The 24117-nt window shown below is 42.6% G+C and overlaps 2 protein-coding genes across 2 annotated transcripts in view; one reads left to right on the top strand and one right to left on the bottom strand.

Annotated features, from left to right (window-relative positions):
• On the top strand, window positions 1-22308 carry p3h1 (prolyl 3-hydroxylase 1; the record flags this gene model as incomplete). Its single annotated transcript, XM_037678547.1, is given in 14 exon segments — window positions 1-153; window positions 1939-2128; window positions 3997-4128; window positions 6995-7134; window positions 9138-9227; window positions 9313-9365; window positions 9447-9574; window positions 12030-12157; window positions 12228-12323; window positions 13805-13955; window positions 19012-19129; window positions 19211-19286; window positions 21549-21689; window positions 21820-22308. Coding segments are annotated over 14 exon segments (2025 nt in total), but the record flags the coding sequence as incomplete, so codon positions are not given.
• c7h1orf50 (chromosome 7 C1orf50 homolog) overlaps window positions 1-24117 on the bottom strand; it is a 388096-nt gene that overhangs the window by 26216 nt on the left and 337763 nt on the right. The window lies entirely within an intron of this gene.

Genomic DNA, 24117 nt, shown 5'->3' with positions numbered 1-24117 from the left:
ATCAATAAACTGGACAAGGCGGTGGCAGCTGCCAACACGTTTTTCCAGGCCAACCCAGACCACTCGGAGATGAAGCAGAATCTCGACTATTACAGGATGATGGCAGGAGTTCAGGAGGAGGACTTCAAAGATCTGGAGACCAGTCCACATATGGTGAGAGCAAGTTTACCGCCTGGTTTTCTGCTCTTTGAATTGATTTACCTGCGTTGTAGCAAAACAGTCTTTTTATTGTTTGTTTTAATTTAAAAGTACAAACAAAAAGAAACATACAAGCAACAAAATCCCCACCCCCCCCCCCCCCCCCCCCCACACACACACACACACACACCGGATCAGCTGTACAGGCACACATGAATAGTACAGGCACTGACACAGTTTCAGTATACGACACAAATGGCCGCCATCTGTGAGTCTCGTGGTCCGAACAGAGCCAAAAGTGATCATGTTCTTCTCGTATCCACAGGGACCACCCCAAACAATGAAATGAACGATGACGGGTGCACAGATTTTCCACATATCCCAAAGAAAAAAAGAAAATCAAAAATAGATTGTCAGTAACCCCGCAGCTTATGTTGATGATTTTTAACAATTTACTACAACAAGCCATGTGGAGCAGATCATCCCAGGGATGGGACAGATCAGGCTGTCACATTGTAAAGTTTGCAGATGATACAGATGTGGTGGGATGCATCACAAACAATGATGAGTCCAGCTACAGGCAGGAGGTGGAACACCTGGAGAGCTGGTGCAGGAAGAATAAACTTCACATCAATGTGAAGAAGACGAAGGAGATGGTTGCGGACTTCATAAGGAACAAACACACCTACAACCCCCCACCCCAACATAGGAGGATCTGCGGTGGAAGTGGTCTCCAGCTACAAGAACTTGGGTGTGCACATGAATGACAACCTCAGCTGGAGCAACAACACCACCAGCCTGACCAAGAAAGCTCATCAGAGACTCTACTTCCTCAGGCGGCTGAGACGAGCTGGTCTGGAAGCTCAGTCCTCACCTCCTTCTACAGGTGTGCAGTGGAGAGCATCCTGTGCTCCAGCATCAACGTGTGGCATGGAGGCTGCACAGCTGCAGAAAGAAAAGCTTTGCAGAGAGTGGTGAAGGCTGCACAGAAGATGTTGGAGTCAGCCTCCCCACCATCACAGACATCTACACCTCCAGATGCAGGAAGAGGGCCACCTGCATCATGAAAGACCCCACTCACCCTGCACACACACTTTGTGCCCCACTCCCCTCAGGAAGGAGGTTGAGGAGCATTAAGTGTAGAACCACTAGACTGAGGAACAGCTTCTACCCTGAAAATATATATATTTAAAGTGATACGTGTATGTGCTGCTGACTATCCATGATGCTGATCTTATGCTGCTGATTCATTTCATGCTGCTGATTTATTTCATATCGCTGTGCTCATTCGTCCTCATCTGCTCACACAGACTCGTGTTCGTGCTGCTGTTGTTTGGCGCAGTGTTTTGTACTAGTAGTGCTTAGTGTATTCTTGGTTCATATCAGATATAACTAGTATTTTTCTTTACAATTTGTATTTTGTTGGATGTAACTGGGACCCTGTGTACATAGTTTTGTTCCACCTCATGTACCACATGTGGTGGAATGACAATAAAGACACTTTGACCTTGACCTTGACCTGGTACAAGCAGCCTGTTGGACTTCAGACTGTTGGGGAGTGCTCGACTGAACAAAGCTCACCAGTAAGACGTAACGTGCCGTTGGTCTCAGTATAACTGAACAACTGGATCAGTGCCGTGAACAGAACTGCTCTGCTCTGGACTGTTCTGTTACACCTAATGAGCCGATCAGTATCTTATCAGTCAATCTTATCTTTCTGCAACACCTCCATGACCCATCTGAAAAGTGAAGTATGAAAAAATGACAAAGCGTGAGCTGTGATGTGTCCTCGTTGCTCAGGCTGAGTTTCTGCTGGGGAAACGCCACTACAGCGACGACTCTTTTGGACTGGCAGCTGAACATTTCGAGGCAGCCCTGGAGGAGTACTCCATCGCTGACAAGGAGTGCAGAGCACTGTGTGAGGGAGCCTACCGCTTCGATGGCTACACCTACATGGAGTACAACGCAGACCTGTTCCAGTCTATGACAGGTGAGGCGGTCCATCACGACACACCTGTTTTATCCTGTACAGTAGTCCCTCGTTTATCGCGGGAGATCCGTACCCTGAAGCCCTGCGATGAAAAACCTTGAAGGTTTAACAACAGTTGTCTGAACTTCATTTATATTTCAGAGCACGACCTCATGGCCAGTTAAAACAAGTTTGTATTGTTTCCTGGATATTATTCAAGAGTATGTTTTTTAATAAAATAATATTGGAAAATTAGAGGTGCATTGTGATTCTATAACACCTGACGGTGTCGCTTATAAAACAAAATAGGTATCAACCAAAATCAAAATCGGCAGATCAGACTTTTTTAGAAATCGTGATCGGCCAGAAAACTGCGATCGGTGCACCCCTACTTGAAGTAGGTATAGTAGTACAAGTAGTAAGTAGTAGTTAAAAAAAATCCGGAAATCACAATGTAAGATTTTTAAAATAATTTATTTGTGTTACTGCTGCAAATAAGTATTTGAACAGCTGCCAATCAGCAACAGTTCTGGTCCTCAAAGATCTGTTAGTCCTCCTCTAAAGAGTCCACCTCCACTTATTATTCTAAATCAGAAGCACCTGTTTGAGGTTGTTAGCTGCATAAAGACACCTGTCCACCCCACACAATCAGTAAGACTCCAACTACTAACATGGCTAAGACCAAAGAACTGTCCAAAGACACCAGAGACTAAACTCTAGACCTCCACAAGGCTGGAAAGTGCTACAGGGCAGTTGCCAAGCAGCTTGGTGAAAAAAGATCAACTGTTGGAGCAACTATTAGAAAATGGAAGAAGCTAAACATGACTGTCAATCTCCATGCAAGATCTCACCTCGTGGAGTATCAGTGATCCTAAGAAAGGTGAGGAATCAGCCCAGAACTACACAGAGGAGCTGGTCCATGACCTGAAGAGAGCTGGCATCACTGTTTCCATGGTTACTGTGGGTAATAAACTAAGACGTCATAGTTTAAAATCATGCATGGCACGGAAGGTTCCCCTGCTTAAATCAACCCACGTCCAGGCCCGTCTGAAGTTTGCCCAGGACCATCTGGATGATCCAGAGGAGTCATGGGAGAAAGTTCTGTGGTCACATGAGACCAAAATAAAACTTTTTGGTCTTAATTCCACTCACCGTGTTTGGAGGATGAAGAATGATGAGTACCATCCCAAAAACACCATCCCTGCTGTGAAGCATGGGGGTGGAAGCATCCTAGAGAAGATCTGTGGAGGAATGGTCCAGTATCCTGCTGCAGTAAACCTGGTGAAAAACTACAGGAAACATTTGACCTCTGTAACTGCAAACAAAGGCTACTGTACCAAATATTAACATTGATTTTCACAGGTGTTTAAATACTTATTTGCAGCAGTAACACACAAATAAATTATTTAAAAAATCATACATTGTGATTTCTATAATTTTTTTTTAGATTATGTCTCCCACAGTGGACATGCACCTAAGATGAAAGTTTCAGACCCTCCATGATTTCTACGTGGGAGAACTCGCAAAGTTGCAGGGTGTTCAAATACTTATTTTCCTCACTGTATATATATATATATATATATATATATATATATATGATATGCTTTCGTTGGGCAGCTATATGAGTGCCCAGGTGTGTCAAAGTAAAATGTTTTTTGGTGGCAGGAAGCTCGTTAACCTGCCAAAATAAATTATATATTAAAAAAAAATCCACAAATTAGCCACAACATTGTATAAGTCACAGGGTAGTAGCTGAAACTGGTTCCTAACATGTATTCTGAGTGCTCCTAGGTTGTACAAGTGTTTCTTTTTCTCTAGCTCACATAAATACACCCCACAGTGATTTTACATGCACAGTACTGATTTCTCTGTGTGTGTGTGTGTGTCAGACCACTACCTGCAGGTTCTGAACTGTAAGCAGCTGTGCTCCGTGGAACTGGCCTCAGCTGCTGGCAGAGACAAACCCTTTGAGGACTTCCTGCCTTCACACTTCAACTACCTGCAGTTTTCCTACTACAACAGTGAGTCTCAATCATAAAACAACAGCCTGAAGTAGAACATTGCTTTTAAAACTTGTATTTAACCAGAAGAAACCCTTGAGATGTTTATGATAGGGTCCTGGCCAAGACACATATACCCCCACCCTACCAAAATACAGGAAGGATCTCAGGCTAAAATAATAAAAGACCTGAAGGATCTGGAAAGACTAAAATGAGTTCAAGAGGGGACAGATGATAAATCATTGACATAACTTCACAAACACGAAATTAACAAAATATACAAATGAACAAATACATTAAAACATGGCAACATACGAAGACTTAGAGTTTAAAATATACAATGATGAAGATGCGATTGATACAAATTTTTCCCTGAAATAAAAGACTGTGAATATTACAATGAAGAACAGTTTAATGACATTAATATAACTAATGGAGGTCTCTCTATTATTCACTTTAATAGTAGAAGTTTAAATGCAAATATATCCAAAATAACAGATTATTTAAAACAGCTAAACAGAACCTTTACAATAATAGCACTGTCGGAGACGTGGCTCAACGATGAAAACACAACTAATGTTCACATGGAAGGGTATGAATTATATCATGTGAACAGAAGCAACAAAAGAGGTGGTGGAGTGGCTCTATTTGTTAAAAATGAAATAAAATGTAAATTAATTAATGAAATGTCAATAATTGTTGATAATATCATGGAACTAATAACAATAGAAATAATAAACAAGAATTATAAAAACATATTGATAAGTTGTGTATATCGATCTCCAGGATCAAATTTAGAAATATTCACTGATAAAATCGTACAATTATTGGACAAGAGTTTTAATAAAAGCATTTTTTTGTGTGGAGACTTTAATATTGACCTGGGAAATAAAACAGATTCAAATAACATCAGTACGTTTACAAATTCATTGTATAGTTTAAATCTTTATCCGTTAATATCAAAACCAACAAGAATTACAACTCATAGTGCTACAATAATCGATAATATTTTCACAAATGTAACAAATGGGGATGTGATGGGAGGTATTTTAACGAGTGATGTGAGTGATCATTTACCAGTTTTCATGATTTATAAAAATGATCAAAGCATTACAAAAGAAATTACAATTAAGAAAAAAACAATAAACACATCAAAAAAAGCAATGGACAAATTAAAAGATGATTTACATAAACAAAGCTGGAAATACGTGTATGTTGATGATGTGAACAGATCATATGATGAGTTTATGAATATTTTAGGAGCTCTGTATGAAAAGAATTGTGTGCAAAATAATTATACAAAGAGAAATGTTGTTGACCAACCATGGATGATGAAAGAGTTGAGAAATGTTTGTAAAAAAAGAATTACTTGTATACATGTTTTTTGAAACTGAGAACACAAGAGGCTGAAGAGAAATATAAGAAGTATAAAAATAAATTAGTAGCGATTATAAGGAAACACAAGAAGGAATATTATAGTGATTTATTAAATAAAAGTAATGGTGACATGAAAGCAACATGGCAAGTAATAAATAGTGTTCTGAAAAGTCATAAAGCAAAAACAGGTATTTCACAATATTTTTTAAAGGATGACAATGAAATCCATGATGAAAATGAAATTGTAAATGGATTTAATCATCATTTTGTGAACGTTGGATCAAGCCTTGCAGCTAAAATACCAAAAGTAGACAATACTCAAAGCACTTTACAACAATCTGTGCCTCATTTACCCATTCATACAGCTCTATACTAGATCTCTACAAAGATAATTGAACAAATCATTCTAAAGAGACTAATCAGTGCTTTAGATCACATTCATGCACTGATGGGACACACATCAGAGGCTATGAGGGGTTCAGTGTCTTGCCCAGGGACACTTCAGCATGTGACTGCTGGTGGATTGGAACCCCCAACTCTTGCATTGGAGGACGACTGCTCTAACCACTCAGCCACAGCAAAACTGACAAAGATGGTCAAATAAACGTTTAGTCCAAGAACTTGTGCTAGGACACTGGACAGGTTTTATGCACAGAGAAGACTGCTTGGAGACATGGGTGGCTCCGAGGCTGGGAGGGAGTGCACCACACGACGTGCCGCGGGACACGACGTGCCGCGGGACACGACGCGCCGCGGGACACGACGCGCCGCGGGACACGACGCGCAGCGGGACACGACGCGCAGCGGGACACGACGCGCCGCGGGACACGACGCGCCGCGGGACACGACGCGCAGCGGGACACGACGCGCAGCGGGACACTACGCGCCGCGGGACACGACGCGCAGCGGGACACGACGCGCAGCGGGACACGACGCGCAGCGGGACACGACGCGCCGCGGGACACTACGCGCCGCGGGACACGACGCGCAGCGGGACACGACGCGCCGCGGGACACGACGCAGCGGGACACGACGCAGCGGGACACGACGCAGCGGGACACGACGCGCCGCGGGACACGACGCGCCGCGGGACAGTGGGAGGGCACATTCCTATAAGATTGTGACTTTCATCTGTTGCTGATATCTGCTGGTTCTGTTGTGTGTGACAAAATGTTAAACAATAAAAACTGAGTTGAAAAAAAGTCTGACTCAGTTAAATTATGGTGTTTAAAACCAGACGGGAACTTTTCACAAACACCATAATTATTTAAAATATTGTAGTTCAATAAAAACAGCTTTGGAAACAGTTATAAAATTTAACAGCAGCCTGGTTAGTCTATAAAAGTGGACTTCAAGAAAAAGAGAAATCCATAAATCTCATGTTATCTTCTGTGTTCCAAAGGATGAAAAAAAGACTCGAACCTAAAACTTGATGACAAAACGTTCTTGTCGACAACCAGTGGACGTGCTGCTCCAGTATAAAGATGCTGCTTCTGTCCTCTTCCACCAGGTGAGAAGTATGAGCAGGCTATAGAGTGTGCCAGGACCTTCCTGTTGTTCCACCCTGATGACCAGGTGATGAACCAGAACCTGAACTATTATTCAGCTGTGCTGGGTGAGGACAAGGCCAGAACCATATCCGCCAGACAGGTACCACTCTTGCTTTGTTTTGGTGTGGAGTGCTTTTTTACACAATGTCTTCCTGGACACATTTTCTGTCCTGGCAGGCGGCAACACAGAATTAAAACTAGAGAAGTAGCACTTTCTGCAGAAATGCAACGTGAATACTGAGTTCTTAATGTGTTTGACAAAATTTGTTGAAGACGCTGAAACCCTACCTTAATTAAAATTAAAACAAAAAACAAATGCAAAAATCAGTTAAACAGTAGCTAAAAGTTAAAAAAGGAAAACAAAATCAAAGCTAAATTTAGCAATAATATAGCTAAAAGCTAAATTCAGCTAAACTGCAGCTAAAAGATATAATTAGCAAAACTGTTGCAAAAAGTAAAAACTGGTCTGAGCTAAAATAAGCAACGCTGTAGATAAGAGCGTAACTGCATAAACGCTGCCTTCTCAGTCACACTGGAGTCGATCAGCACGCCAGCACGTCAGTCATATGACTGATTTCAGTCACTTTAGCAGGAAGAAGCAGCCTCTCAGAAAAACTCCATTTTAATTTGTCAAAAGTACAAACTTTAATTTACACACTAGTTTTAAAAAGTGTTGATAGGCCCAGTAAAACCAGAGTTATGATCCACGCCACATCTTTTTCTGAAATTATATCTGAAGCACGTTAGAGCGAGAGGCTGCCGCAAAGACGGACAAAACACCCCCATCACCCTCCACTTTCACCTCCCACCCCCACCAAACACATAAACAACCTCCCCTCCTTTCTGACGGAGGCTCCAAGCTGGTTATCAACCACCCAACGATCAACAGGAAGAAGAAGAAGAAGACGCTGAAGTTGAACGGAGTTCAGCTCGATAAAGTCACAGCGAGGGCGGGAGTGAGTCATGAGGGTTGAGAGATTTGATATTTAGCATGTTTGGGTTTACAGTGAGGGTGTAGTTCAATGTGTTGAGCCAGTTTTAGTGTGTTTGAGATGATTTTTGAATGCGAGGAGGAGCTGCAGACCCAGAGGAGGACGGAACCGTCGAGTCCGAACATCTCAGACAGAGGAGAGGATCATGAAGGAGAAAAACCGTCTGAGTCAGACAGAGAGGACTTTGATGATGAAGAGGGTGATCATGATTTGTTTTAGAAGAGGAAGAGCGGACCGAGCCCCACTAGGAGGTCTGATTCTGCAGAGGAGGGGATCCAGAACCTCTGACTGGACCAACAGAAACAAGCATCAGTTCTGAGCTTTGGAGAACAGAGGAGGACTTGGATGTTGACCCAGAGCGCTGACTAATGAGGAAAAGACACTTTTTGATTTAAATTACTGTAAAATAAATATTTTGTCATAAAAAAAAACTAGTGTAGAGTTTTGAAACCCCAAAAGAACCTTAAATAGTTAAAATAAAATCAAAAATATATAGATATTTTCATTTCAGGCAGAGACGGTTCTCAAAGACTGACTAGTTTTATGTGGAAACAACATTTAAAACTAGTATTTTAATCAGTTAAATCAGGAGGTTGATTCCCCCCTGAGGAACATGAATAGTCATAAAGTTAAAGAGCTAAATCCATCTTTCAAGTGTTCACAACATGACGCTTTGATGTGGATCCATTTCATGATCTTGGCTGTAGTTACAGAAAAGAAAGGGAAGTTTTGAGCTGCGTTCATTCAGCTGGGTCTGCTGCAACGTACAGAATAAAGATCAGTTCACTGTGAAATAATTCTTTGTTAGATTCTTGAAAATGTATGTTATCTGTACAAAACTGATTGACAGCTGCTGATGATTATGACTTCATAACTCTGTTCATGCCTGTGATGCTGGTGAGACGTTTTCATCGGAGGTCAGAGTTCACCAACATTTCCACTGAACAGAACCTCTCTGTGTCTGTGTTGGAAATGATTCCAGCACTTACTGAGAAGGCTGTAAAATGTATTATCATGCTTTTGAATTTGAACTTGTTACTTTTATTGTTAAATATTGATTAAATAAGATAATAGCTAAAGTACAAGGTGTGGTTTAACGTGCAACCTGCAGACGGTGAAAGAGTACATCCAGCAGTCCATACTGGAGAAGGAACTGCTCTACTTTGGATATGAAGCCTTTGGACTCACATTTGTTGATCCGGTGAGTAAAGAAATCATTTCTTATTCTATCATATTTTCTGTCAGTTGACAAAATGAGGTCAAATTTCTTATTTTTTAACTGTAAGGACACATGGACCCCTGAAGGTGTGATGCCAAAGAAACTGAGAGACAAACAGAAGTAAGACTGAAGAGACCTCCACCGATACATGCTGGTTTTTCTGAGCCTTTAAGTGTCTTGTGTTGTTGTGTTACGCCACAGGGCTGACAGAGAGACCGCAGCGAGGATCACTGAGGAAATAGGAAACCTGATGAAAGAGATTGAGACTCTGGTTGAGGAGAAAAAGAAGGATTCTTCAGACTTGACCAAGATACTTGCACCACAAGAAGGTAAATGTCTCAATCTTGGTTAACAAAATGTCTCATCAGGTGATGTTTCTGCTCGAATCGATCAAAACGGAAAACCTTCAGACTTTTTCTTCACTCAGTTACTGAACATGTTGATTAAGAGCAATGGATCGAGCTTGAGAAACAAAGAGGTTGACGCCAAGATTGTCTGGATTAGTGAAGATCTTGTGGCAATTCTAGTCTAAAAATTTCTCATTCTTGCCTTTGGTTCAACCTTGAAAACCAAATGAAAGAGCCCTGTTCAAGTTCAAGGTTCTTTATTGTCATTCACATCACATGTGCTACGAGCTGCAACAAAACTGTACTCAAGGTCCCAGTTACACACAACTATGTTACTGTACATCCAAGTATTTCTACTGTACATCCAAGTATTTCTACTGTACATCCAAGTATTTCTACTGTACATCCAAGTATTTCTACTGTACATCCAAGTATTTGTAACTGGAGACTACCATCGACATGGAACAAAAAACAAATAAACCTAACTTCCTGTTTTCTGGAGATAACTGTCTGGCCTTTTCAGAAGTAGGAAATGACATGTTCTTTATCAACTACTCATATTAATTGTTACTGAATTAAATAATGAATAAATAACTGAGAGTCAGGTTCTGCCTCAAGTGGAGGAGTTCGAGTAGCTCAGGGTTTTGTTCACGAGTGAGGGAAGAATGGAGCGTGAGATTGACAGACGGATTGATGCAGCGTCTGCAGTATTGCGGACTCTGTGCCGGTCCGTTGTGGTGAAGAGGGAGCTGAGCTGTAAGGCGAAGCTCTCTGTTTACTGGTCGGTCTACGTTCCTCCCCTCACCTGAGGTCATGAACTCTGGGTAGAGACTGAAAGAATGAGATCGTGGATACAGGAGGTTGAATTGAGTTTCCTCTGCAGGGTAGCTGGACTGGACCTTAAAGATATGATGAGAAGTTCAGTTATCAGGAGAGACTCAGCGTAGAACCGCTGCTCCTCCACTTCGAGAGGAGCCAGTTGAGGTGGTTCAACATCTGGTGAGGATGCTCCCTGGGCACCTCCCTAGAGAGGTGCTTCAGGCATGTCAGACTGGGAGGAGACCCCGGGGAAGACCCAGGACACTGGAGAGACTACGTCTCTCAGTTGGTCTGGGAACGCCTTGAAGTCTCCCAGAAGAGCTGGAAGAGGCTGTGGAGAGAGAAGTCTGGACCTCCCTGCTCAAGATGCTGCTCTCAAGACCTGACCTCAGGACAAGAGGAAGATGATGAATGGATGGATGGATTGATAAAGAACTGTAAACTGTATAATCTAGAACTTCCTTTTAATGAAACAGGCACTACTATTGAAACTAGATGGGGAAAAACTGTATAATCACGAGAACCCAAATGCACCATGACGGGACATGAAGCATGTTCAGGCTCAGGGTCTGAAAAGCTCGACCTGACGTGGTTAGACTAAAAGGGGAAAAACATTAATTTCAAACTTAAAATATTAAAACTCCAGCCAAATGATAAAGAAGCAAATAGCAAGCTAAAAGTAGTAAAACTGAACTTGTGTTGTTACAAGTTTATTTTCACACATTCAACCACAAGCAGTTTGAGGTAAATGTTATTTTGATTTAGTCTCCCAGGATGCACACGGTGCTTTCAGCAGCCTCTTTCCTCCCAGAGTCTCAGCACAGCGGCACGATTAGAAACACTAACCCTGACCCATCACTTCGTCCCCTCCTGCAGCTGCAGCGTGACACTAGGTTCTTTGTTTAACCATTTTATAACGTTGAATAAATCCTGGGTTAACAAGATCTGCAAACGATCGCATTTCTTTACATTTTTCACAACGTTTTACCTCGTTTGTCCCGACGTGGCGCAAATAGGGAATTGGAAATCTCTGTCGTCCTTGCATGTTGTGAGCATGATAGCTTGAAAAATAAGTGAGGTACCAACTTCCGTTTTGGAGTTTTTCTGCATCTAGAAGTAAGAAAGATCACTATTGGAAATTGGGTTGCAAGTCAAAATCCAAGATGGCCGCTGCCACCATCTACCCCGATCATTTGAGGAAACTATTCTTTGTAGTTTTTATATTGCTTCAAAGTAAAGTTTCCTCAAATCACTTGAGTGGCTGTAGATTAATCTATGGTGGCCAAGGCCACCACTGGCCACCCCCTGGCTCCACCCCTGAATACCTTGCACTGGAAACATTAAGGTTCATTCTGTTCAGTTTGTCCAGAAACATTCATGTGGAAGACTAAACAGTCCCGTCCCTCAGTGACGGGGACATCGGTGTGCTGCTTGTTTGATTTCAAAAAGAGAAAAAAAGGAAAAGTTGGATCACTCGTCTTCTGCACGAGCTGAACAAACTCATGAACGGCTAAAATAACTTCAAGTGGCCAGAAGAGGTTTTATTGGAGAAGCTAAATAAAACACAATAAATGGAAACCAAAACCTTTTGAGTTTAATTTTGACGTGCGTCTTGCAGCTGGTGCTGTGCTGTACGACGACATCAAGGTGACCATGACGTCCCAGCAGCTGAACGGCTCTCAGCGAGTGCTGCTGGACCAAGTGATCAGCAGCGACGAGTGCAGGGAGCTGCAGCGCCTCTCCAACGTGAGTCTGGAATGAAGCCGTCGTGTCGTCTGTGCGTGTTGTGTCTCATCACGTCACTGTGTGTTCCCAGGTGGCTGCTCTGAAAGGTGACGGCTACAGTGGACAGCCGTCTCCTCACACCCCCAGTGAGATGTTTCAGGGGGTCAGTGTCCTGAAGGCTGTCAAGGTTTGTAGTTTGGATCCTCCTCTGGGCTGCAGTGAAGACAAAATCATTTGAAACTAACAGAAATGATCTAAACCCAAATCTGTGTGTGAACGATTGGAAACCCGATGAGCTGAAGCAGGAACAGCTCTTTGATGGCTCGGACCGGTTTTCATCCTCATGTAACGCATCAAATGTTCGTGGAGCATGTGATTTATCTCCGCACCGAACTGTTTCTGCAGCTTCTCCTCAGGTCACTGGACAGAGGAGACCTGTCCAAAAAGATGTTTCTGAAAAGTCAAAAGTTATCTGATGCATATAAATGTTAATAGCTTGTTAAATAAGAGTAAGAAAAGAACAGAATCTACTGTTTGGCTGTTCCCACTGCTTCGATGGTACCAGTCCACTGGAAAAGCAGAAACATGAGCAGCTGTCTGGAGTTTTAGAGCTCGCAGTCAAAAGATCAAGTTTGTTCACACAAGTCGCACTTTAAGTGACCGAACTGATATTTTGATATCTTCAACAGTTTTTACAAAAAAAAACTACTGTTTTGTAATAACTGGAAATTGTACCAGCAAATGTTCCACTTGTGAAAACGTTTCAAAACTTTTGCGTCAAACTCTGAACTTGCACAAGTTTTATACTTTGCACACAGTTTAACGTCCTGAACCGGCTGGTCATCTGACAACTTGCAGTTCTAAGGCTCCAGAGGCTCTGCCTCATATTCGGCTTTAGAAACTTGTCAGCCGTCCGACCACGGCGCCCTTCTGGTTCTTTTGTTCCCAGGTGGAGAGGAAACTCACACGAACTCAGTATAATCAAGAGGGGTAAATTGTTTTGACCATTTTATGTCGATATGGCAGGAAAAGTTACGAGCTCAGCACTGAGGCGTCTGTCTGACCCGTCACAACCCGGAACTGGAAGCTCCATGTAAAAGAACGCCCCAGCTTATATTGGCCCTTGGCTCCGCCTTCACTTCCGGCGGGCACAGCCTATCAGGATGTATCCGTGGGGTGACAGTGTGACCTCACCGGTCTTATCTGTTTCTGATGGTGGATAATGGGGTGAAGTGCAACAAGTGTTGGAAAAAACAACGACTCCTTATCGGGTGATGATGAGACTGGTCTGAACTGGTCTGGACCAGGTTATGAGTCAGAGTAGACCAGACCGAGCCTCAAACAAGGTTAACCTAACAATTTAGAAACCACAAGTAAACCTGCAGCTGAGAGTGAAGTGCTGTGTTAGCGAACAGTAAGGTGTTTGACGTAAGATGGAGCTCAGATAATAAAGAGTCACAACAGTCCAGCCTAGAAGAGAGAACTGCGTGCAGCAGTTCTTCTGCACCTTTGTGGGACCACAGGCTTCTAATGTTAGTGACACTATTCAGGTGGAAGAAGAGACACAGAACATAATAGCATCATGTGCTCTTCCAATGATCAACCAGAGCTTAAAATACTTGAGCGAAGTCTTGACTCAGACCATGAACACGTCTCCATGTTCCACAGCTCGGGCAGGAGGGGAAGGTTCCTCTGAAGAGCGCTCGCTTGTTCCTAGACCTCAGTGAGAAGGTGAGGAAAGTGTTGGAGTCGTACTTCAGTCTGGACACTCCTCTCTACTTCTCCTACTCTCACCTGGTCTGTCGCTCCGCCATCGATGGTAAGACCCTTGAACACGTCTTCTTTTCCCTGCTGTGGTTCCCAGGCTAAATTCATGCAGAAACCTTGTTGGTGTGATGGAAACGTTTTTTTTATTACTTTGAATTTCTTTAGACGTGCAGTAGTAGTCCATTACAGTAAAATGTTTGGTGTTCTTCATGGCAGCATGGTGGTTGGAGCCGGTCACCTCTCAGTGAGGAGGCCACAGGATCGCCTTCCACCATGGGGTCTGTACTAGAGATGTTCAGATCGATTGGCCACTGATCATAATTGGCCAGTTTCCATTGAAAAGTATGTGATCAGCTGATACGGATCAATGCCTTTCAGTGCCGATCACAAAAACCGATCAGCCGATGCAGCCGGCAGAGGTCTGGTGGAACAGGAGCCCCTTGTTTATTGCTGGGGATCCGTACCCTGGAGCCCCACGATAAGTGAAAATCTGCCAAGTAGGAATAGTAATACAAGCAGTAAGTAGTAGTTTATTATATACATTCTAAGTAGCAGTCAGTATGGGTTTAGAGCAAAAAACTCTACATCAATGGCTCTCATGGAAATAATAGAACAAATAAGTACTGCTGTCGATCAAAAACAGTATTGTGTTAGTATTTTTGTTGATTTAAAAAAAGCATTCGATACTATTGACCACACTATTCTCCTTGAAAAATTAAATAAATATGGTATAAGAGGACCAGCATTACACTGGGTATCTAGCTATTTAAAAGATAGGAAACAGTTTGTACAAATAAATGGTGTAAGATCTGACCTGTGCAATATCACGTGTGGAGTTCCTCAAGGCTCTGTACTTGGACCAAAGTTATGTATTTTATATGTGAATGACTTAGTGAATGTATCAGGACTCCTCAAATGTGTCCTTTTTGCAGATGACTCCACATTTTTTTGTTTGGGTAAAGATGTAAAACGGATGTTGGAATTGATGAAGACAGAATTTGATAAAATACAAACTTGGTTTAAACTTAATAAATTATCATTAAATTTAGATAAAACTAAATACATGATATTTAGTAACAAAAAGAGAACTGTTGATGATCCATTTAAAATTGAGGGTGTTGAGATTTGTAGAGTTAATGAGATGAAATTTTTGGGTGTAATCATTGATGAACAGCTAACATGGAAAAATCACATAAATTCTGTAAGAACAAAAATATCTAAATCTATTGCAGTACTATACAAAGTCAGGGAATTATTAAATGATAAAGCTCCGTACATGTTGTATAACACAATCATTGTTCCACATTTAATCTATTGCATTGATGTTTGGGGGAAAGCGTGTAAAACATTTACAAAACCTATTTTTATTTTACAGAAAAGAGCTGTAAGAATCATCACCAGAAAGCATTACAGTCACCCATCAAGCACATTATTTTATCAACTGAACTTATTGAAGTTCCATGATTTGGTAGATTACAGTATTTTATCAGTTATGTATAGGGCTCAAAATAACACATTACCATTAAATATCCAAAGAAATTTTGTTAAAAACAAAGTTGTTACAATCTTAAGGGGATAGAGATATTTGTCAAACCAAAATTCAGAACTAGTCTGAAGGGAAGGTCTACCTCAATCCAAGGAGTTGGATTGTGGAATGTTCTAGAGAGTGATGTGAAAAATGTCAAGTCAATGTGTACATTTAAGAAAAAGATCAAAGCTGAATTGTTAAAAAAAAAAGTAGCTTAGTGTGTTTTTGTATTAGAATTAGAAAAATTAGAAAGAGTTGTTCATTTTGTTCTGTTACTTGAAGATTATTATGATTGAAATAATTGTTTGAAAAAGGGGCAGATATAATAAGATTTTTTCTTCTTTCTGCTGCCTTTCATTTTAAATCTCTTGTATCTTTTTTATATTGTTATGGAATTGTTTTGTACTTTTTTAAATGAATAATCTTTATACCATTCCATACATATATATATACATATGTATTGAACCGTTTCGGTACGTCCTGTTCGGTTCGGTCCACGTTTGTACCGTTTTGGTTATTTATTCATTCCTTAAATTTTTTTTAACAAGAAATCTCTCACATAATCATGCCCCACGGAACTAAAGTTCCTAAGCGTGTTTCAGCACGACGCTCTTCTCTTGCAGCACGCTAGCGTTAGCAGCCTAGCGCGTCGTTGTGGTCTCCTGTTTGGGAACATTATGTGTTTCTTGTTAAAAGACAAGTGAACAAATCCAAAGCTGTGTCGACGTTTCATGGAGACTGGATCTGCAGCAGCAACACGTCCAACTTGTTAACGCTCTTGAAACGACATCGTCCGAACGTGAATGCAGCTTCCTGATGCTACAGTCACCTGGGGTTGTTACATCTATCACCACGACCTTCTCTTGCATGTCGACCACCACAATGTCCTGTTGGTTAGCCTTCACCTGCTTGTCTGTCTGGATCTGGACCTCTCACAGGATCTCACCACTGCCGTTCTCATCACTGTGTGGAGTCTCCCTCTTTGACTGTGGACCTTCAGTCCATGCTCGTCACAGATGTTCCACTTGGTTATGACGTTCCATGATGTTCCAACTTTTTCTTACAGACATGTGCCAAGTATTTTGTAACGAGTCAGAAGTTTGTGGGCGTTTTTGTTAATGTGGAAAAGCACTTAGACACGCCTAAACAGACACTTAAGATAGTCAAGTAGCCAAAAACCTCCTGGCTGGAGATGCACAGACCTGTACGGAGGGGTCTGTCTGCTGAACAGTGGCGCTTTCCTCTCCATGGATCTGTGGCCAAACGGCAGCTGCAGGGACGAAACCCATGCGGTGACGTGTACTGCAGAAAGAGTGGTTTCCCAGGGGCTTTAAGGTGTGTGCGAAAAAACGTCCCACAATCACGTGACTGACCACACATCAACTGCTCAGCTGGACATGGAGCACGCTGGGCCTCAATTCAAACGTGTGTTACTCGTTTCTGCCTCTAGATGGCAGCAAAGCATAAAGTACCTTTGTCTTTTTACTGTTGACAGGTCTGTAAACACCCCCAATACAGACTGAAGTCATTAGAACAGCCTCCGTACTTCTGTTAATCTTAGTTAGTTTATTCACCCACCTGCCTGTTAGAGGCTCGTTATCCTTTCTGGTTCCAGCTGTTTGTTCGTCCATGTTTCCTAATGACTGTCTGCTGCTCACTGGGTGCAGATGATGTGTTGGTTCAGGATCTTTTCCATCTGCTTCTGAGGGAAGCGCCATTATAAGAGCAGAGTTTCTCGGGGGAACTTGGTGATACTTGTGTGAATCTGATGGGCTGGGGTTGCAATAAATTAGTGTTCGATTCCATTTATTTATATAGCACCATTTTATAACAAGTTGTTTCATGGCACTCTACAGCAAAGATAACAGACCCATTGAAGTCAGATTCAAATCCATTTAGTCATTTTACTCTGGAGGAGCTTGGAGTAGAGCTATTGGAGCTCCTCACCTTATCTGGAAGGCTGCCCCCCCCCCCCCCCCCCCCCCAGATAATGAACAAGACTCCCACATACTCTTAATTCTTTTCTTGAGGCAAAGACTCATCCCCAACCTGAAGGAAGCACCACCTCCGTGTGGTTAAAATTCATGGCATTGGCCCTGGAGGAGCTGACTCGCCCCGAGAAGCCCCCAGCTGCACACCGTGGGTCATGTGAAGATCCCAACACAAGGGCATCATCTGCAAATGTCAGAGCGGGGACCCCGAGGTCTCTGGATGCCGATGATGATCTATGCGTTCCCAACCTTTTCCATGCCATGCCCCCCCAAACAGCATTAGCTTCTGGCTGAGGCCCCCCTCACAAACCCACCAACAAAGCTACAAAATATGTAAATAAACATCAACTTTTAGAATGTTTTAACTTTTATTCACTATTTTCAATTAATTGTTACAGCTGCTGAGCATAAAAATGTTATTAACCAACATGTTTTAAACACTGTGTTATAATCCCACTCAAGTGGCGCTGAAGTTTCAAAGGTTGTAAACACGTTTGCGAGCCTCTCCAGACAGACGACACATTTCAGGCTATCATGGCCATTTTTCTGTACGACTGTAAAGCCATACTTAATGTCTACTTCCTCATACCTTTGAATTTTAACTGGCCACGAGCTCTTTGTTTTTAATCAGGAGTTTCCACCACAGCAGAGCTGCTAGTCACTTCCTTTGGTCTTTTTAGAAACAACTTCATTTCATCAAAGTCCATGCTCAATAATCCAGGTAACCAATCCAACATTTTTCAGTCAGGTCATCTGGACAGTTTCTTTTTGTGTGCTGAAACATTTCACCTTTGATCCAGAAGGCTTCATCAGTCAAGGAAACACAACAAAACTGATTCTTCCCCCAACAGCTTACTCCAAAGTGGAACAAACCAGTTATGTTGGTGCTAAGATGGTGTCTTTGGTACGCCCCTCCTCCATTGCCGGCCCTCTTCCTTGTTGACAGTCATGTCAGACTGGTTGAGTTTGTTTGTTTGAGTCTTTTCAACCAGTTTGACACAACTGTCAACAAGGAAGAGGGCCGGCAATGGAGGAGGGGCATACCAAAGACACCATCTTAGCACCAACATAACTGGTTTGTTCCACTTTGAAGTAAACTGTTGGGGGAAGAATCAGTTTTGTTGTGTGTATGACTGATGAAGCCTTCTGGATGGAAGGTGAAACGTTTCAGCACAAAAAAGAAACTGTCCAGATGACCTGACTGAAAATGTTGGATACTTCATTTCGTCCTTGCTATGCTAACTTTTAGAATATATCAGCTTGGTACGTTTGACTGGCAGCCAATCAGAAAGATGAAAGTATGAAGTATGGTGAAGAATATTTCAATATATTATTATAAAATGCATTTTTAAATAATTATTGAAAAATAGATTCAATTTTATTACAGTAATTTGAAAAAATCTATAAATTTAATTAAAAAATATATATATATTTTTTTTGCTTTTCCCCCCTCTTCTCTCCAGCTTTCTGAGGCCCCCTAGTGCCCCCCCAGGGGGCCGCAGACCCCACTTTGAAAAACACTGATCTATAGTACTGAAAGTTAAGTGATGGGGGATTCCTAACTTCTCTCTGTGCTTCTGCTGTTTTAGAGAAGGCGGAGAACCGAAACGACCTGAGCCACCCTGTTCATGTGGACAACTGTGTGCTGATTCCTGAGATAAACCAGTGTGTCCAAGAACCTCCTGCATACACACACAGAGATTACAGGTGAGCTCTCACACACAGAAATCATGATTCAGCACATACGTATGACAGCGCACTGCTAACATCCTGATGTCTGTCCTGCAGTGCCATCCTTTATCTGAACGACGACTTTGAAGGAGGAGAGTTTATTTTCACAGAGCTGGATGCAGAAACAGTCACGGTAATTCCCGTTTTGTTGATTAATTATAAACGTACAGTCTTGGACAAATTTGTTGGTGCGTACAATTTTTGTATTGTACCCCAAAAAAAAAGAAAAGTAGATTAGATCCATCCATCCATCCATCCCTTATCTTTTACCCGCTTCTTAAATTTTGGGTCACGGGGGTCGCCGGTGCCCATGTCCAGCAATCACTGTGTGAGGGGCGGGGAACACCCTGGACAGGTCTCCAGTCCATCACAGGGACACATAGAGACAAACGAGACAAACAACCATTCACTCTCTCACTCACCTAGAGACAATTTAGAGTTACCAATCAGCCTAACATGCATGTTTTTGGTCTGTGGGAAGAAACTGAAGTACCAAGATGGAGGAGGTATAAAAGAGAGCCTTGACGTCCTTTTCAGGGACACCACCAAGTCATTGGTTCAGGTATGTTGATGACACCTGGGTTAAAATTAAATCTCAGGAAGTCCAACATTTTACTGACCACATCAACTCTGTGGATAAATACATCAAGTTCACACGAGAAGATGTAAAAAATGGCAGGTTGGCTTTCTTGGACTGTGAGGTCTCAGTCTCTGATAGAGGACATTTGCAAACCGAGGTGTACCGCAAACCCACCCACACAGACCAGTATTTGCAGTTTGACTCCCATCACCCTTTGGAGCACAAGTTAGGAGTCATCAGGACTCTGTACCACAGAGCAGACAGCGTCCCCACTAGCTCAGGAGCCAGGCAGAAGGAGAAATCCCACACAAGACAGGCTCTAGAGCAATGTGGATATCCTAACTGGGCCTTCCTGAAAGCAGAGAAGAAACCCAAACAGGACTCCAGTCAGCCAACAGGTGAAAAGGAGGAACCCAGACCCAGACCAGTGGTCATTCCATATGTTGAGGGAGTATCAGAGAAACTGAGACGTTTATTTTCTAAACATAATGTCCCAGTGGCTTTTAAACCCCAAAATACATTAAAGACTGGTTCATCCCAAAGATCCAGTCCCCCGGCACAAACAGAGCAATGTTGTGTATGTTGTTCAGTGTCAGGAGGGTGATCAGTCTTACATCAGGGAAACTAAACAACCACTGGCCAAAAGGATGGACCAGCACAGAAGATCAACATCATCAGGCCAGGACTCTGAGGTCTACACTCATCTCCAGGTCAGAGGTCACTCTTTCAGGGATGAAGATGTTCACATCCTGGACAGAGAGGAACGATGGTTTGAGAGAGGAGTAAAGGAGGCCATCTTTGTGAAAAGAAACCGTCCATCATTAAACAGGGGTGGAGGCCTCCGGGTTCAACTGTCCCCCTCTTACAATGCTGTGATTGCTAGTATCACTCAGCCCTCTGTGAACAGTAAACAGCCATCAGGTGCTAATGATCCATTGTTAGGCTGATGGTCCTTCTTGAGCATGTGAGCAGCTGGTTCTGGTTGTCAGCAGCAAACTGGTTGATCCACCCTGAGAAGGTGCTATTTAAGAGACTGAGCTGAATACAGCACCTCAGACTGAGGAAGTCTCTCGGATGAACAACGAAACGTTTCTACATTTTTTATTGTTTTGTTTTTTGGTTTTTTGAATGTCCAGAGGACCAGATTGAACTTTTTTGGATTTTTCTACCTGGATTATTGAGCATGCATCAGGATATTTTCATTTGATACTATTTCTATCTTAACATGTGATTCTTGACCTGCCATTGTGTATCTGTTCCTACCAAACTCAGCCGGTCGAAGCAGATGGTCCGCTTGTCCAGAGCTGGTTCTGCTAAAAGTTTCTTCCTCATGAGGGAGTTTTTCTTTCCACTGTTGCCTTCATTCTTGTTCAAGATGAGAGTCTGTGATGGAGTTAAACTCAAAGCTGCTCCTCAGATAAATAATGTTAAATTATTATTTTATATATGAATGTTTCTGTTCAGTCTCTGAGATGACTTCTGTTGTGACTTGGAGCTATATACCGTACATAAACTGAATTGAATTAATGAATGGATAACTGAATGGATGGACGGATGGATGGATGGATGGACAGATGGATGGATGGATGGACAGACAGATCACCACTGTTAGCATGACAACAAATCTAAATCCATGAAGCACCAAAGAGCTTTTCCAAAGCGATCACAGAGTCAGACTGAAAACTGGCCAGACTTTGGGTTCACGTTCTGGACGAGTCGTTGTTTTCTCCACGTCGTGGTGCATCTCTTGTTCAGTACAGTCTAATACAGACAGTGAAGGGTTTTAAACCCAGTTTTTATTTTTCTTCTCTCCAGGCTGAGGTCCATCCACGTTGTGGCCGTGTTGTCGGGTTTGGAGCAGGGAAGGAGAACCCTCATGGTGTCCGAGCTGTCACCAAGGGTCAGAGGTGTGCTGTTGCTCTGTGGTTCACCCTCAACCCTGCTCATGAAGAAAAGGTAATGCTGATCGAAGCATCCATCCCTTATCTTTACCCGCTTCTCCCTTTTCGGGTCGCGGGGGTCACTGGTGAGACCATTCAGGATGAAGAATAAAACTTTACATACATTCTTCATCTTTTGTCTTTAGGAGAGGATTCAAGCTCAGGAGATGATGAAGATGTTTTCCACACCTGTGAATGCTGAGTTCAGCCAAAACAACTCAAATGACTCTTCAGAGGTTGACCAGGTGGCAGCAGACAAACAACAAGACAACGCAACATCAGAACCAAAGCTGGACACATCTGCTGGGTCAGAGGCAATAAAACCAGTAGACCTGCCAAAGGACTCTGCTGAAACAAAACCAGTTCCCAAAAAATCCAATAAGGTCAAAGCTGTACCAAAGTCAAAGACCAAAGGTGAACCTGCTGTTAAGAAAGTTGTCAAAAAGACAGTAAAAACACGACTCCAGCAGGCTGATGGAAAGGACTCAGATCCAGCTTCAACACAGTCAAACAAAGTTCCACCTGAGACGGACTCGTCAGTGTCCGGCTCTCAGAGCAGCAAGAACGAGCTGTGATCGCAGTCCATCTTTTCTCTTCAGGATGTTCTGTTGCACTCATTTTAAAATAAATGGAGAACTGCAGTTCTTTTTTAAAGACTTAGTTGGTCTAGATGTGTTCAGCTGTTTTTTCTTTGGCACTTGCCGAAAAATGTATTTTCTGTGTTTTCGTCTCTCTTTGGACCCGTTTGTTGAGTCAGACGTTGTGTTTTCAGGTTTACAAGGTAAATGCATTGTGTTCTGTTATGTTGCTGGTGACACTTCTTGTCACCAGAGGGTGACGCTGTGACAGGCCAGGACCCAACAGACTTAAAAGTGAGAGGAACACTTCGAGAATCGTGTTCTGTAGAGGAATTGGCAGCTGCTGGAATAAAGTTCCCTTCTTTAATCTGTGGCATTTCACCACAACAAACTGGCAACAAAGATAACTGTTCAGTACCAAGGCCACCTCCTTTATGCTGGGGAGCCTTTGATAGCATTTACGACTTGGTGGAAAATATTTGTCATGCTCAGGGAGATGCATGGCCAGATGCTAGGTCATGTTTTACCAGAATGCTTGACCCAATGAACACCAGGTCTTGAATTAATATCCATCCATCATCTTTCCCCACTTCTTTTCCGGGTCACAGGGGTCACTGGTGCCCATGTCCAGCAGTCACGATGAGATTTGGGGGACACCTGGACAGGTCTCCAGTTTCCTCCCACAGACCAAAAACATGCATGTTAGTCTGATTGGTAACTAAACTGTCCCTCGGTGAGAGAGAGAGAGAGTGGTTGTTTGTCTCTATGTGTCCCTGTGATGGACCAGGATGTTCCCCACCTCTCGTACAGTGATGGCTGGATATGGGCACCAGCAACCCCCGCAACCCAAAAATGAAGAAGTGAGTAAAAGATACTGGATGGATGAAGTCTGTCATCTGTTAGCAAAATAGTCCATGAACCGCTGCATAGAGTTTAGGAAACAGGAAGTAATCAGTTGATGCATGTCTAAAACTGATAACGTTTGGGAGTTGTTTTAATGGCTGCCATAGCTACCTGAGGAATCTTAAACCTGACCTCATGATCCTCATTAAACAGATTAAGATCAAGTTTTAGTTTATTCAGTTTATTCACACACACACAGTCATAAAACACAACACACTGCTACAAGATAACAGTGCATGAATCAGGTCTCTGAAAAGCTATTTAAAGCTTAAATACATCATACATTCCTCATAAAAATTCCACATACAGTACAGATTATTTGTAATAGATTATGTTACCTCTGATCAGTTACAGGTCCTACAAGTGATCAAACAAAGAAGTTTGGTCTTTGTTTTTTGAAGGTGGAGATGAATTTCAACTCTTCAACTCTTGTTAAGCTCGTTCCAAATCTGTGGGCTCCTCCCAGACGAGGTTCGACTAGTGATTTAAAATCTTCTATATCTGGTGTAGATGACATGTTTTGGCCTGGTTTCACACGTATGTTGTGGACAACTGACTGGAACAAGCTCAGTTAATCTATTATTAGTTGGGGACTACCATTGCATTGCATGGAGGCAGTGCATGGCAGGCACCTATTATTCTACACCTAGTAGGTGTGTCTTGATTTGCATTTCCGTTGATGCGGCCCAAACTGCAACATGGACCCCCACAAACGTTATACAAACGGGGGGAGAAGAGTTCACAGGGACGGCGTGGTGGAGACCCAGGCATCCTTCGCAAAAGTTGTGCCGGTCAAAGCTGGACCTCTTTTCCTTCTTCGTTCTTCTCACAGTGCTAGCTAGCTGGCTGACGATAAAATGGGAGCCGATTGCTCGGTCTCACCGTAATTTATACGGACCGGGGTTGGGGCCCACACAGCCGGTGAGCGCGGACTAAAGTTTTCAGTGCTGCGGTGCACGCAAA

This window comes from Nematolebias whitei, chromosome 7 (genome assembly GCF_014905685.2).
Source record: "Nematolebias whitei isolate Nwh7 chromosome 7, NemWhi1, whole genome shotgun sequence".
NCBI lineage: Eukaryota > Metazoa > Chordata > Actinopteri > Cyprinodontiformes > Rivulidae > Nematolebias > Nematolebias whitei.
Note: the sequence above shows the minus strand (reverse complement) of the source record. Positions and strands in the feature narration are given on the sequence as shown.